This window comes from Helianthus annuus, chromosome 13 (assembly GCF_002127325.2).
Source record: "Helianthus annuus cultivar XRQ/B chromosome 13, HanXRQr2.0-SUNRISE, whole genome shotgun sequence".
NCBI classification, from domain to species: Eukaryota; Viridiplantae; Streptophyta; class Magnoliopsida; order Asterales; family Asteraceae; genus Helianthus; species Helianthus annuus.
Genome location: NC_035445.2, coordinates 170,267,679 through 170,284,523, shown reverse-complemented (window position 1 = coordinate 170,284,523; position 16,845 = coordinate 170,267,679). Strand labels below are relative to the sequence as shown.

General features: G+C 34.6%; 1 protein-coding gene, 2 long non-coding RNA genes and 1 pseudogene across 3 annotated transcripts; 1 reads left to right on the top strand and 3 right to left on the bottom strand.

Annotated features, from left to right (window-relative positions):
* Positions 1-4,415: 4,415 nt before the first annotated feature.
* Positions 4,416-5,118, bottom strand: LOC118485557. The gene is made up of 2 exons (XR_004876637.1): positions 4,995-5,118; positions 4,416-4,843 (listed from the first exon to the last, which is right to left on the bottom strand). It is a non-coding gene; the product is annotated as an uncharacterized LOC118485557 (long non-coding RNA).
* Positions 5,119-7,584: 2,466 nt separating this feature from the next.
* LOC118485556 lies at positions 7,585-8,092 on the bottom strand. Its single transcript, XR_004876636.1, has 2 exons — positions 7,942-8,092; positions 7,585-7,790 (listed from the first exon to the last, which is right to left on the bottom strand). It is a non-coding gene; the product is annotated as an uncharacterized LOC118485556 (long non-coding RNA).
* Positions 8,093-9,744: 1,652 nt separating this feature from the next.
* Positions 9,745-10,659, top strand: LOC110900676 (annotated as a pseudogene).
* Positions 10,660-13,530: 2,871 nt separating this feature from the next.
* On the bottom strand, positions 13,531-16,253 carry LOC110900677 (putative disease resistance RPP13-like protein 1). The gene has a single exon (XM_022147551.2). The coding sequence runs from the start codon at positions 16,195-16,197 to the stop codon at positions 13,531-13,533; it is 2,667 nt and encodes an 888-aa protein (XP_022003243.1). The 5' UTR covers positions 16,198-16,253.
* Positions 16,254-16,845: the final 592 nt, after the last annotated feature.

The window sequence follows — 16,845 nt, the reverse complement described above, 5'->3', positions numbered from 1 at the left end:
CAACAACAACTTAAGACTTTCTTGATTAAGAAAAAAGGTCGGTCTAAACACACCGACACGACACCGCTAACATGTCATATGAGCCATATGAGAAGGTAAAAATGGTCGTATGGGTCGTATCAGAAGGGAAAGTTGGTCGTATGGGTCGTATTAAATGACACCAGATGACTAATGTAATCATTGACAAAATCATACGACAAATATAACCATTTTCCTGTGTGATGTGGTTCACTTAAACAATAGTGACTGAGAGAGAGTCATATAGATTGTATGATGTGGTGCTGTGACATAAAAGTAATTGACATTGACCACTACGAAAGTCATAGGGCCCATATAGACATTTTTACCCTCACACACCGCCCATATGATAACATCACCCGGTGTATATGGTGTAGGACCCATAGGAAAATAAGACATGATCATAATGGATTTTGGGTAAAAGCTGAAACTATAATATCTTTTTGCCTGGGTTTAAAACGGACGGGTAAAACACCATATAAAAATATAGATCAAGCACTTATAAAATTAGCTTTTCTTTAAACTTCACAAAAACCACCATATAATTACCATAATACAAAATGAAGCTAAATAACGACTACAACTTGTTTTTAGTGATTGCTGCAATTGCCATGTCAAATCCTTTTTTTTTGTTTGTATTATTTTGCATGTTCTGGCCGGTAGCTATTAGAAAAAAAGAGTAGGTAGTCATTAAAAGAATGCCACTTGTATATTTTCATAATATTTGATGGATTGCATTATTACAATGAAGATGGCAATATTTTATCATATCCTATTAATAATAAGGTTAAAATTTAAATTGTATTTTACTGTACATAATTTTTATAATATCCATTGGTGACTAAAAAATTAAGACGCCAACTTGGAAAAAGGGTCAATTTCACATTACTTATGGGTAGGCCAATTTGTATTGTATTGTATTTTTAACCATAATATAACAAAGTAGTTATAAATAAACACGTCATATGGTTCAAAGTGGCCAAATTTATATCTTTTAAAGGACAAAGCCTTCAAATTAGTTGTAGTTAAAATATCACATTGCTAGTGAAATAACACCATCCTCAACAGATGTGTTAAGAGCTAAACATGCATGAATTATTGTACTCTTACGTTGTGTTCTCGAGTTTTTGAAAATGTCAAAAGAAAGTCATGTTACATAATTTTTTTAAGGAAGGAAATGGAGAACAATGAAAGAAAAACTTATTTTTATTTCATTCATTGTAAATCCTTTCAAATTGGAGATATTTTAAAGAAAATGATTTTTAATACATTAAATCCTAACTTTTCTTTTCATTTCCTTCTAACTCAGGTTTTCTCTCCTTAATTCTTTCTCTTCTTTTCTTTCGTTTATTAAACTAGCTGATACTCATTCATCTAGTAAATTAACCAGAGCCAGTTAAAAGAGACCTCATTTCTTAATTTCAATTTATGTATAAAAAGATAAAATTTGTTATTGAAGTGTATAACCTTATTGCAAGTATAATTCCCATTTCATTCTTAATTTCTTACATCTGTGATTTTCATAACTTGAGTCTTCAACTACAGTACCCAAGTCAATTTACAATTTGGATCACACCATTACGAATTTCCTATAGAAAACAAGGTAAAAACTCACACAAACATCTTATCAAACAGGTGGTGTGCATTCATTGCACTCCTTACAATTCAACTCTATTGCTCACCCTACTTGTTCTAGATTCCTGCTTAAAAAGAACAAAAATGATTGGAATTTATAGCAGCAGCTGTGGAATCCCGAATACGCGAGATTAGGATATTCATATGAATCTTAATGACTAATAGCTAAAAACACCATGATTGGAGACCCCTGACTAAAAGATATGCCAAAAACGTTTCTTTGAGAAACACCTGATGCCTTCAAAGGACTAGATTCTGTGTTGCAACACTTCATTCATATGCAACCCTTACTAAAAGATATGCCAACAGCTTTTCCGTGAGAGATGTCTGATTTCTGTGATGAACCCTGAGGAAAAACAGGACAAAGACGCCAACAGTCCACGTCCACAGGTTGTGTTTGGGTCTGTTTATCACTCACATGAAGGAAAGCTCCTTTATATCATCCACACATTTGTGAATTGAAGTACCTTTATTTTCCAATCTTTTTTCATTTCGCACTAGCCAAATTTTCCATTTTAAAGCAATGAAAATGACATGAGTGAGTTTTTTCCTTGCACCCGATATTCGCTATCCCTCTAACGCTTCCAGCATGCCTCTTACTACTGATATATTTGCCATCATCGGGATTTTACACCATGTGCAAATCAACCACCACACCGCTTTTGTGTACAAACAAGAGCAGGGGCGGACCTTGATGAAGCCTAGGGTGGGCGGACGCACCCCTTGACAAAAAAAAAAGTTAGTGTATTTTTTAGGCAAAAAACCCAACCGCACTCCCTGAAAATACGCTTGAACCACTCATCCACACCCCAGCAAATAATTTCTAGGTCCGCCACTGAACAAGAGACAAGGAGGTGGTCCGGATCTTCATTATGAATTCCACAGTTACTGCACAACAGGGAATGTAGGGGGATTCCTCTAGCCTGTAAAGAGAGAAGGGTCGCTATTTTTCATTCGTCCTCCAGGCGAAGTAACGAATGTTAGGCTGGACCCAATTATTCCATCTATATTTACAAGTTATCCTTACTGTACCACGACCCTCCTTTATCATTTACCCGATTCCAAGAATCACCTTTTGGTTTAATAAGATCCGCCTTTTCAGCATCATTCCACCGCCCCACATCTTTCTTCCATTCCCAATTCCAGGACACCCTACAACCCAACACTTCATACTAAGAAGCTAATTGAAAGAGACCTCACTTCTTATATAAGATTATGATTAATGTATAAAAAGATAGAATTTCATTTCTTATATAAGATTATGATTAACGTATAAAAAGATAGAATTTGTTAATGAAGTGTAACTTTATTCCAAGAATAATTCCCATTTCATTCTTAATTTCTTATATCTAAGTTTTTCATAATTTGAGCCTCAACTACAGTACCCAAGTCAATTATGGTTACACCATTGTTAATCTGCTATAGAAAATAAGCTAAAAACTCACATAGACCTTTTATCGAACAGGTGGTGTGCATTAACCACACTCCTTATAATTCAACTCAATTGCTCACCCTAATTGTTCAAGATTCTTGTTAAGAAGAGGAAAAATGAAACTTTAGGAGTTTGAGCACTAGCCCTTCAACACAATTGGGTTAATTTGTTAACCCTAAAATACCCTGTACCAGAACTGTTAAATACATATACAATAGCAGACTTAAAAACAATTACACGCTCACGATTGCAGGAAGAGTCGATTGCAAGTTTGTTTGCAGCGATTAATTAAATCAATTAATTTTGAACGAGCTGTGAAATACAGTTTGGAAACTGTAAACTGATTTTTTCTTCGTTTTTTTTTTTTTTTTTGGCTCAGTTATGTTCTATTAATTGTGAGCCTATCAAACTGGGCTTGAAACTAATGACCCAACTTTCCATCATGAAGAGAAAACTAATCATTTTTCTTTGTATTACCTTGATATCAAATTGGGCTTAAAACTAATAAGCCGAATTTGAAATTTCTTTTGTATTCCTTTTACTCAATATAAGTCATAGCTTTATATAAATTTGAATTTTCTTTAGAGTAAACTGCCATTTTGGTCCCTGTGGTTTGATCATTTTTGTCACTTTAGTCCAAAACTCAATTTTTTTTGCATCTGGGTCTCTGTGGTTTCAGTTTTATTGCCATTTTGGTCCAAAAATGAAATCAGATCATATTTGTCTTATAAAATCCTGCTATTTTGTCATTTTTCGCATGTGCAAAATGATCATTTTTTTTATAAATAAATACTATATTTTATAAGACAAATATGACCTGATTTCCCCTAAGGAAAATGACAAAATTGCAGGATTTTATAAGAAAAATATGACCTTTTTTATTTTTGGACTAAAATGGCAATAAAACTGAAACTACAGGGACCCAGATGCAAAAAGTTTAAGTTTTGGACTAAAGTGTCAAAAGTGACCAAACCACAGGGACCAAAATGGCAGTTTACTCTTTTCTTTAATTCAAATTAACCCATCAAGTCTTAAAGTAATCGTTTTTTAAGGTTATCATCACCAAATTTTTTAAGTTATAGACTATAGTTCTATTGATTTTTTGCTTTAAGGTAATTGATTATGCAATCGAGTTCTGTAATTGATTTTTGATTTTTGGATTTTGGTTATCGATCTTTATTTTGGTTTGGTATCACAAGATCATTTATCCTAATACAAAACTCTCATTTGGAATAAATATAGATGAAAAGACCTTATAACTAGAAACAATTGATAAGATGGTCGGGTTAGGTAACGGGTCATAACGGTTAAACCCAACTGTAACAGAGAATTTCATACCAGTTAAAGTAAGACTAAAGATTGAAGTTTGTCCTTTTCTAGTGTATTATACAAGAATACAGAAGATTAAAGTTTGTCCAAGCGTGTGGCTCATTGAGACGTTTATGTTTATGTATGTCCATTACCTATGTGCTGTATAACAATAACTGAAAAAGTAACGAAAGTAATGGAATCTTTCGGTTGAACCCTTTTTAGCCCAGTTGCAGTATGTCTATTTGCTCCATATATGAGGGTCTGCTAAATCATGATCAACTCGGTATCACCATCTGTGTGAAGATTAAGCGTCATTCTGTACTTTGCAGTTTTGTTTTCATTGTTCAGCTTGAAAATATAGCAACTTAACAAAATGGAAGTAAAGATCTTCATCTGCCTATAAGCGAATTCTCAGGCCCAAACAAATTCTTTGTCCTGCTTGTGTTTCTACATCAAAACAGTAAATCATGTCAAAACCGTACTCGGACAACATACATTTTATGATAATCTAGATACTTTTGCATTGGTCAAATGACATAGCTTGAAGGTTGACTTTTAAACTAGAGCACATAGTCAATATGGTTTGTATTGTACTAACCTTAGAAACCTTAAACTTAAAGGGATTAGCTTTCTGGATGAAAACAACAATTTGATGAAACCATTTTTCTGATAAGCTGCAATATCCCTTTCATTCACAACATAACCACCAGATACATCATGCGTCATCATCTGCAAAGCATATAAATTATGCATATGATGGTATTATTTTATCCTAGTACACAAGAGCATATACGCAAAGCATATAAATTGTGGGTTCCCATGTAATAAATGTCTTAACTTCCAACAAACCCATAAACCGAATTCAATCAAAATCAGAATTCAATTTAAATGCAATTAGAATTCATAAAATTTGAAGTATTAATCAGCAAATCAAACCCATCATTCATCAATTGAGCTTCAGTTTAAACAGTGCAAACAGAGTATAGTAAATTACTAATCGAAATTCCATTTATCAACAAACCCATAAACCCAAATGTATCTAAATCAGAAATCAAGCACATAAACGCAATTGGAATTCATAAAATTGAGGTGATACTTACAGGATGCCTTCTCGTGTACTCTCTAAACCCTAACTTCATCCCCTCATTCTCATCACAGACCTCTCAATTCTCCACCTATTCAAAACCCTACCTCTTTAGTTTCAATCAACAGCTGCTATTTCTCCACCAATCAGTGAAACCGACACACATGAGAGAGGAGATTTCTCATGAGAAGAAGAAGAAGATGATAAACAGAGTTGGGTTTGGGGGTGTTTGGCCTGGCTTTTATTTTTTGGCTTATGCTTATATTTATTTATATTTTAAAGTAGCTTATAACTTATTTTATATCATTTGATAAGTTTTTTTTAAGTGTTTGGATTAGCTGATAGCTTATTTTATATCATTTGCCCTTACACAAAGAAACTTCTTCAAATAAGCTAAAAACCATTTTCAAATAAGCTTCTTAAAATTAGCTTATATAAGCTAATAAGCATAAGCTTAAAAAGCTAAACCAAACACCAAATTAAGCTTATTTTGTTAAAAAAAAAAAAGCTAAAAAAACTATAAGCTTTGTTAAAAAAAGCTAGGCCAAACACCCCCTTTGTGTAATTTAGGGCCACTGGTATAATGACACAAATGCCCTTGGTTATCGAGTTAAAAAGACGAATATACCCCATTTCAATAAACGGTCAACAATGCAACCAAGGAGACTTAGATGGCATGGTATGAAAAAAATTAGGGCTCAACCTGCGATTTCATGTAAACTAATTGTACTTTACTCGTAATGTAATAACTTTAAAGTTGGAATTAAATTCATAAAAAAAAACAGATTAACTAAATTTTTTAGGTTTTCTCGTGTGGAAAATTATTTGAAGAACAAATTCATAGGCAATATACTAATCAGCAGTAGTAGTACTACATGAACAAAATACAGGATAACATTTAATAATCGTTGTTTAGTGGTCTCTATAAATAGTTAAAATCAATAAGTAAAAGTAGTAACACTTGAAGGATGATTATATCATGATGACACATCATGATGTCATGACGTCCTGACTATTGAATGTGCATGTATTTTAGAATTGCATGGCCATCACGAAGAACCACATGTACCATATTAAGCCATGCACATGCGAAATCCTATGTTCTATTATTCATGAAAGATAGTATCACCAATATGGAAATCACGAAGAACATTCTTCGTGAAGTATACTTGTTCGTGAATGAGGTCCACGAAGAATGAATATTTCGTGGGAGTTGGGCTTCTTTTGTGGCCCAGTTATATCTTTCGTAGTGGTGGCTGTTAGTTTGGTTATATATACAGACTCTTGCAGCACAGTATAGGGTTAGAGCACACCCAGTAAAGTTTAGTGTTTTTCTTGTATTATCTTTGTAACTAACTTTTCTGGTGGAATACATTGAGCTTTAACTTTGAATCCTTCTTGTATTTTGTGTGTTCTTGAGCTTGGTTTACATGCCCGTTTGGATTCCGCACAACTGGGTTTGTTCCGTAACAAGGATAGGTGTTCTAGATCCTCCTCTAGTGGAGCTACATATATTTATTTTATTTAACCCGTGTAATATACGAGGTTCTAACCTAGTTTTCTTTAATTCAAATTAACCCATCAAGTGTTAATCATTTTTAAGGTTAGCATCACCAATTTTTTTAAGTTATATAGACTATAGTTCTATTGATTTTTTATTTTTGGTTTAAGGTAATTGATTATGCAATCCAGTTCTTTTCAGGTAACTGATTTTTGATTTTTGGATTTTGGTTTGGTATCACAAGGTTCATTTATCCTAATTTGGCTACATACAAAACTCTTAACTGAAATAATTATAGATGAAAATACCTTATAAGTAGAAACAATTGATAAGATGGTCGGGTTAGGTAACACGTCATAACGGTTAAACCCAATTGTAACTGGATATTTCATACCGGTTAAAGTAAGTCTGAAGATTAAAGTTTATCCTTTTTCTAGTGTGTTATACAAGAATACAGAAGATTAAAGTTTGTCCAAGCGTGTGGCTCATTGAGACGCTTATGTATGTCCATTACCTATGCCCTGTATAGCTATAACTGAAAAAGTAACGGAAGTAAAGGAATCTTTAGGTTGAACCCTTTTTAGCCCAGTGGCAATATGTCTATTTGCTACATATATGGGTGTCTGCTAAATCATGATCAACTCGGTATCACCATCTGTGTGAAGATTAAGCGTCATTCTGTGCTTTGCAGTTTTGTTTTCATTGTTCAGCTTGAAAATATAGCAACTTAACAAAATGGAAGTAAAGATCTTCATCTGCCTATAAGCGAATTCTCAGGCCCAAACAAATACTTTGTCCTGCTTGTGTTTCTACATCAAAACAGTAAATCATGTCAAAACCGTACCCGGACAACATACTTTTTATGATAATCTAGATACTTTTGCATTGGTCAAATGACATAGCTTGAAGGTTGACTTTTAAACTAGAGCACATAGTCAATATGGTTTGTATTGTACTTACCTTAGAAGCCTTAAACTTAAAGGGATTAGCTTTCTGGATGAAAACAACAATTTGATGAAACCATTTTTCTGATAAGCTGCAATAATATCCCCTTCATTCACAACATAACCACCAGATACATCATGCATCATCATCATCATCTGCGAAGCATATAAATTATGCATATGATGGTATTATCTTATCCTAGTACACACGAGCATATACGCAAAGTTGTAACATCTGTATTACTTCACTTTTTTATTTCCTTTTTAAGATGTAAAGTTACCCAATTTGTTTTTTTGAAACATAAAACCCTTAAAATCATTTTGGTAAACAAAACTAGACTATCTTTGAAATATTATTTCTTTACTTGACACGTTAATTATCAATAGTGTTACATATTGTTATACGGTATTATATGGTGTTACATATTGTTATACGGTGTTTATATGGTGTTATATATAGTGTTATAATACACTTCTCACACTTCTACCATATAAAATATTCTTAATATATAGTGCTTAAATCGTTAATTTTGTAATTTTATTTAAACATCCTATATAAAAGTCCATTTGACTATGATAGATAGTTGTTGTTGGGCTCAAACCAGCAGCCCAAATGCAGTACATATTTTGAAAAACAATCACAGTGGGCCGGTTGCAATTGTTCTTCACATCAGGTGCGTGCGTTCGAACCGTCACTTTTCCCCATAATCAGGCTCGTTGCTGTTTTGATTTCAATCGTTGCCCCCTTTGTGGGTTTGTTTTTTATTGTAAATTTCAGCTATTTGTGACTAGTGTTTTCTTGTTCGTGTTTTTTTTGCGGTTGATTTATGAACTCGAGGGTTTTTACGCAGATGTGAAATTGGGAATGTATGTTGCGCTCTTGTATGTTTGTTGGTTTTGTTTTTGCTTGTTTTGGAAGGGATTTTAGCTATTGAGTTTGCATGCACACCAGGTGTTTGGTTTAATGCCTCAATGAAAGATGCCTCTTTTTGTTACAATTTTTTAAATGACTTTGTTTTCAGTGTGTAACTATGTGGCGTTTTGGTGCGTATCTCAGGTTGTTAATTTGTTTAGAACATCAGATGATGGCTTTGGGTATTTTGTTCTATTCATATCTAAATCATAGATGTAATTGAACACTTGGTAAAATGAATTAGTTAAGCTGGCTTCTTATTTGAGAACCCATATAAAGAAATTAGCAATTACTCGATAACAAATAGGCTTACATGTATATCTGAATAAATTAGAATATTTATTGGTCAAAACATTACCCCTTTGACCCATTTTAACCAACCCGTTTCTGGCCTCAATTGGTGTATAGCCACTTTTTATTTGTTTAAATTAATTGAATATGCAGCTGGTCTGGTTCTGGGCTTGGATTTGGGTCGGGTTCTGGGCTGTTTTGTACAGGGTATGTATCACCTAGACTCATATTTATATATGTATAAATTTCGCATACACTTGAACGAGTGACCCACTAACCCGTTTCTTTTTCAGGAAAGTTTATGAGCTTTTATTAACTAATTATGTTATTTGTTCATAAAGTAGAAGTTGAGTTTGATGGCTGTGTATAGATTTGTATGTTGCATCATAATGTACTATGCAGATTGCTATTGAATATGGTCACTTAATCTTTTAATTTGACTATATCTTTGGGATTCATTTGGATCTTTTAGTCTGCTAATGCTCAGTTAGTTGTTAGATTACTTTTTACTATTTATTTTATTAATATACAACGCCTTAATAATTTTGTTTCCTAGGTTACATTTCTAATATCGCTAGCTTTTACATGACCACTCATTCTGTGTGTATAGGGATCCGGATGGGGAAAACGGTCAATTCATCAGCCAACATCCGATCGAAAACAGGGTACTCTGTTTTGGTCACTGTCACTGGAGCAGCTGGTTTTGTCGGAACCCACATCAGCGCCATCTTGAAACGCCATGATCACTGCGTTTTAGGGTTAGACAATTTTAACAATAATTACGATCCTACCCTCAAAGGACTCGTCAAGTTTTGTTGGAAAAAAGTGGGATTTTTATTGTGGAAGGGGACATAAACGACACCGTTTTGCTGAACAAACTCTTTGACGTTGTACATTTTACTCATGTGATGCATTTAGCTATCAAGCTGGTGTTGGATACGCAATGCAGAGTTCGTAATCTTATATTCATAGTAACATTGCCGGTTTTGTTAATGTTCTTGAAGTATGCAAAAATGCAAATTCATAGCCTGCAATTGTTTGGGCATCTTCTAGTTCTGTTTATGGGTGAAATACAAAGGTACCCTTTTCAGAAAAAGACCGAACTGATCAACCCATGAGTCTATACATCGCAACGAAGAAAGTGGGAGAAGAAATCGCGCATATGTATAATCATATTTACTGGTTGTCTTTAACCGGTTTGAGGTTCTTTACGGTTTATGGACCGTGGGGGTAGACCGGACATGGCTGACTTTTTCTTCACTAAAGATATCTTGAAACGAAAATTTAGGGAATACTTCGCCTGTACCTGTTTCGGAGAAGTTATTGAAAGTGAAAGCGAAACGTTGTGTGATGAAGTTGCCTAGAAATGGGGATGTCCCATTTACTCATTCAGTTTCGACTTTAATGATTTCCTTTGTTTTGTTATCTCATTACTTGTCTTTCTTTTTCTGGATATTGGATACATGGGGTCGTTTGAATCTGCATTTAAACTTATATTGTAAACTGAAGTTGCAATAGTATAAGGGGTCGTTTGGTTCGTGGAATTCTATGGAATTGGAATTTATTCGGTTCATAATCATGTTTGGTTGGATATTGGAATGAAAACATCAAATTCCTTTAGTCGAGGGAATTTAAGAATCCTTCCTCCTACCCAAGAAAAGTTTCCATTCCAATGGAATGTTGAGCAAATGACAAGAATAACCCTTAAAAACAATTGGATCCACATTAACAAACTGGTCCAAATTTTCTCTATATCAAAATAGATTCTTCGTATACAATCAAATGGTCATGTTTATCACAATAGAATGAATTTTTATAATTAAATAATATCTAGTGTTCTTAAGCTCCATTGATTATTTATGAGAATGAAATCAAAAGGATTGATTAACGAGTACTAGGCATTGATTGAAATTAAAATATTAAAATAATAAAAAAAGATCGAACAGTAAATTTTATCAAACAAAAATTGTAGTGATCAAAGACAACTGCTCACAATCCATGGCGGATTTTTCGTTGAGTTGGCGAGGGGGTTAATTTTGTCTTTTAAGTTTTTAAACAATTCAATTCCATTAATAAATTTACCAACCAAACATTCCATGAATTTTCAAAGGATTCCATTCAAATTCCAATTCCAATTCCATTACAAAACATTCCATGAACCAAACGCCCCCTAAGGTTATCAAACCATCATGTCGTAATAGCGGTTGTGCGTTCTTACCATCTAAATCGCAATCACTAGTTACATCAATCTATTAACAACCTAGGACAATATTTGTGTAAACTTTACAGGTCCTGTCTACTTTATTTATCAATTCTTTATAAGATATCGTCTGAATGGATACCTTTCAAGTTACTACCAAGTGAATTACATCTTTCTAGGACACAATATTGTTGGGAGATTGACTTTGTATGGATCACAATCAAGCTAATACCCTAGATTGATTATTAGTTAGTTTGTAACGAAATATTAATTAATCAATATGTCAAGTATCATTGTTTCATCGTCAATCAGTTTAACATAGCAATAAACAAGAGTAGAAGAACAATTCTTTTGAGCACAAGGTATTAATCAAAATCAAATGTTTCAATACATCATGTAAAACTAGTCACAAATTTTACAGACGATTTCCTAGATATGTTAGGTTGGGTGGCTTGCAAATTCCCTCTGAAGTTTGCACACATAAGTTCAAGCACCGAATTCATACTCAACTGCTTGACACGATAAGCTATGGGGTCAAGTGATAATAAATTCAATGCGGACTCATGTTTTTGTTATCTTGTTGAGATGTATGGAATTGACAAGTGACAATTACGTATAACATCCTCTCAACAGATTGTTTTCGTCAAATGATAGGCTAATACGTGGTATCTCTTCTTCATTAGTGAGACTTCATCAATCTTCACTAGAGGTAACTTGCTTCAGTGGTAAGTTCTTTTAATCTTCACCAGATGGTAACTTGACATCACAGACAAGTTCCATTCATTCTTTATTGGTTATAAGTTCCAACCAGAGGTGCGTAACTTAGCCCATGAATGCCAAGTGCCATCAGACGCAACTTGTAACCGCTCCAAGGGTTCCTTGAAATTAACAGCCTAAAAAAGAACAAATAAATATTTAGTTAAAAAATCCAGCCTTTTTTTACAAGCAGACGAAATTAATTGAAACTGCTAAAATTGGGGAAAACCTTGGCTTCAAAATTGGAGCTCTAGATGACGAAATTGGGTGCCGAGATTTGGGAAAACCCGCCTATGGCATTTGTCCATGCGTGTGGCTCGTTGAGACGTTTATGTCCATTACTTATCCCCCATATAACTTCAAACGTACTTAAAGTTAATCCTTTTTTAGCATGAACCATTTTCCAATCCACTTTTGTGTGTAATTGCACCAAATACGAGTATGCTAGATCATGGATCAACTCTGTATCACCATCAATGTGAAGATTCAGCATTTGCACTTTTGTTTTCATTCACCTTGAAAATGAAATAACTTAACTAAATAGAAGCAAAGATCTTCCTTCATCTGCAGCACAGACGCAAATTCTTGAGCCAAACAAATTCTTTGTCCCTCTTGTGTTTCTTCATCAAAATTGTAAATCATGTCAAAACTTTTGCTTTGGTCATATGACATAACCTGCAAAGCTGTAAACTTAAGGAAGCTTTGTGGATGAAAGCAACAATGTGATGAAACCCATCTTTCTGGTTCGAATGCATCAAACTTGACCCTGCCTATTGCATATGGCTGATAAGGTATGGTAATCTCCTTTCTTCACATCATAACCAATAGATACATCATCACCCCGCAAAGCATATAAATCTGGCGTCTGATGGTATTGTTTCCACCTAAAAGTTTCATCCTAGTAAACAACAGCATATGAAGCTTGCCACATTTGTATTATAAGATGTAAAGTTACCAAAAGTGTAATAAAAAAAAATAAAACCCTTGAAATTGTTTTCGTGAAAAAAATCGACTTATCATTGAAATATTACTTCTTCTGTTGAGACGATAATTATTAATAATAATTAATTTATAACTTTCAGACAAAAAGAACTTTCGGTAGGCCCAACCTGTTACGATATGAGCCTCTGACTCTCCTGTATGTTATGAGAAATTGCTAAATATCTGAGATAGCATACCACTGGAACTGCATGATAGTTCCGTTGAAATCTGCATGAAGATTCTGCATCTTTTCTAGGCTTTCTTCACTCACACCGTTTGCAAATTCTACAACATTTGTGACATGGTTTCTCATTTTTGTTGTTTTTTCGATTTCTGTTGCAACCTTAACTTGAATCTCAGTATTGTAACAAGAATGTTAAAAAAAACTCAAGCAGCTTGATAGATTTTCTTCTTTCTTTAACTGCAAATTTAAAAATTCAAGGATCAAACAAAACTCTTTGACATTAGTGGCCAAGCCCGTTGCTTTTCAAATTAAATATAACAAGAATGTTAAAATAAAAACAACTTTTTTTTTCCATTAAAGATGATGTGGAACCTGTTGCATTTCTAACATTATATGACACGACTGAAAGCGTTTTCAACGTATCACTATTAGGTTTCAGCTCATTGAGAACTTCCTCTTGAAGTGTATCCATTCGTGAGCCATCAAACACATCAACCCATTGCAGCTTTAATCCAGTAATCTTTTTTAGAGATAAGTTCGCCTCCCGTGCATGCTTTGCGCTTTGCACTTTGTGCAATCCCTCAATTGAAACTTCCCCGTTGAGATTTGTTAATCCCTTGAGCTCATTTATTGCAAAGCCATCATCTCCTTCAATGATGATCTTGGTGAGAGTCTGTAGGCTTTCCAACTCACCAATCCCTAATGGCAGCTTCTCCAAAAGCGGAGTATCCCTTATATCAAAATGTCGCAACTTTTTAAGCTTCGAGAAGCTTTCAGGCAACTTAGTCAAACTTTTGCAACCAAAAACAATCAATGTCTGTAAATTATAAAGATTGCCAATGTTCTCCGGTAACTCTTTTATATTTGTTCGAGATAAGTTAAGATACCGCAAGTGTTTCAAACTACCAATGAACTCCGGTACCTCACTTATCTCAAAACGACTCAAAGAAAGGACCCTTAACAATGTTAACTCTGGAAGTAAGTCATCCAAAATCTTAGAGGATAAGTAATAACAGCCCCAACCTTTATCCACACCGAGAGATACTGATAAAAATGTTCTCAAGCTTTTGGCTCCTTTGAATGCCTCAAACTTTTGGTAACCTACATACTCCTCGCGAGTAAATGACATATGGCGATACTTTACCAAAGCTTCTGGCTTTGTCTCCATATGATTGTCAAACCTTAGAAAAAATTCTCCGGCAACAAAAGTGGCCAAGTCATTCATCAGATCATGCATGATAAACAATGATTCATCATTAGGTGCATGTTGGAAAAATGACCTTGATAATAAAATTTCAAAATACTCACGGCCCAAACGTTCTGGTGACTTGGATGGGTTCAAAAACCCTTCTGCCATCCACAACGATACCAACTCCTCCTTGTCAAACAAAAAGTCTTTGGGGAACAAAGAACAGTATGCAAACAACTGCTTCAAATCTGCAGAAAGTTCATGGTAGCTTATCCTAAGTGCCGGAACAATCTTATCACTATTTTCCACATCTTTACCATTTTCAGTGGCACTACCAATTTCTACATCCCATATCTCGCTATTCAACACATCATCCCAATCTTCTCTATCTGTTTTTGTCCTTAAAAGCCTTCCAATTGCCTTTAAAGCCAAAGGCAAACGACCACACTTTTTCACAATACCTTCAGCTTGCGGTTTAAGTGTCGTGTGTGAGTCGAAGTTATCTACCCCCAATGCATGTACTGCAAATAAACGCAATCCATCTTCATTCGACAAACTCTTGAGACGGTCTACATTATGAAAACCTATCTGTTTGAGCAATTGCTCCTTACGAGTGGTCATGATTATCCTACTTCCAGGAGCACATGATAGAAATGGGCGCACTAGGTTTTCCCAATCCCCATACTTTTCACTCCACACATTATCAACTACTAGTAGAAATCGTTTGTCCTTAAACTGCTCAGTGAGAGCCTTTTGAAGCTGATTTAGATCTTTAAATTTCTTGTTTTCTTTAGTCACATCTTGAAGAATAGCATCAGTTATCTTGAAAATATCAAAATCATCTGAAACACAAACCCATGCCATGAGTTCAAAGTGATCCTTCACCTTTGTATCATTATACAAAAGTCTAGCTAGAGTGGTTTTCCCAACCCCACCCATACCAACTATGGGCAAGACGCTAAAGTTATCCTGAGATGACCCATCATCCCCCAACAACTTTTCAAGCAATTGCTCTTTCTCAACTTCTCTTCCGACAACATCGCGTTCGGGCAAAGAGGTTTCGCTTCTTCTACTAGTATTTCTTGGCTTTTCATCAATCTTAAGCAACCCTAGATCCGTTTTTCGTTTTTCTAGATTTTCTAAGTCTCTGTTGATGCTATCTAACTTTCGAGACAACCTATGACTTAGTGAGAAATTTGTACAGCAAGTTGGTATGAGCTTTCTTACCATGCTGGTGGATGCTGCAGGCTCCTGCAGGGTGAGCTCACGACGCATAGCTTCGGTAGCCACGTCGTCGAGTACGTCGTCGATATCGTAAGCCAAATGTTGGAGAGCATTCAGCCATGATTTGACAGATTTATGAGTCACCTCCTTCTGGGAAGCATCGGTAAGCAGATCTTGGATCCTGGATAGTGTGGTCTTCAACTCCTTCAGCTCGTTGTGAATACCCTGAGCACGAGCAATTCGCTTGAAGGCTTCATCGGTCATCTTCTTAACAAGGACTTTGAGGAGTTCATTTGCAAGAGTTTCAGCCATGGTTAACAGTGAAATGGGAATGAGGGTAGTTGGTCTGAAGATCGATGAAGAGAGGAGTGTAGATAAGATAAGATATGAGTGGAGTGCACAGAATGAAGTCATGGTTTTATAGTCAGTGAATTTAACCAGTGGTCGTCTGACAAGAGGAGTTGAGATAAGATATGAGTGGACTGAAAGAACGATTCTGTTCATGGTCTTATCTACAATGGTCTTGGTCAACATTGTTCTCTAGCATATTCCATTTATATATTTTTGTAACATTTTATGAATTAATGGCCAGCTTGCCAACACCCATTTACATTTATCAGTAAAAACTAAAAAGGGTATATTTGTATAACGGAATCGGCATGTTTCTGGTTTAATAATAAACACGTCGTGCTTGTGTTTGATGTTATGATAACACCGGTTATGTTCAGTTGATCTATTTAACCCGTTAATTTAATCACACAGTTTGACCGTCATCCCATTTATTTAAACAAGTCAACCCATCGAATAGTTTAACACATTTTTTAGAACTCTTCGACCGGTTTAGCTCGTCTCCTTTTTATTCTTTCACCATACCTCTTCATCTCATTTGCCACTCGAAAACACACGTGACTTCAACTTTCTATAACCACATCTTTCAATATCTAACAATCTAATATGGATCCCTATCTAATATATATATTCTTGTTTTTATCAACTTTCATTTAATAATTTTTAACATTCTACCTTATTTTTATTTCAATTGGACTTATATACTTTTACAATATCATTTAATAATTTTTAACATTCTACCTTATTTTTATTTCAGTTGGACTTATATACTTTTACAATATCATTTAATAATTTTTAACATTCTACCTTATTTTTATTATTTATATTGATATT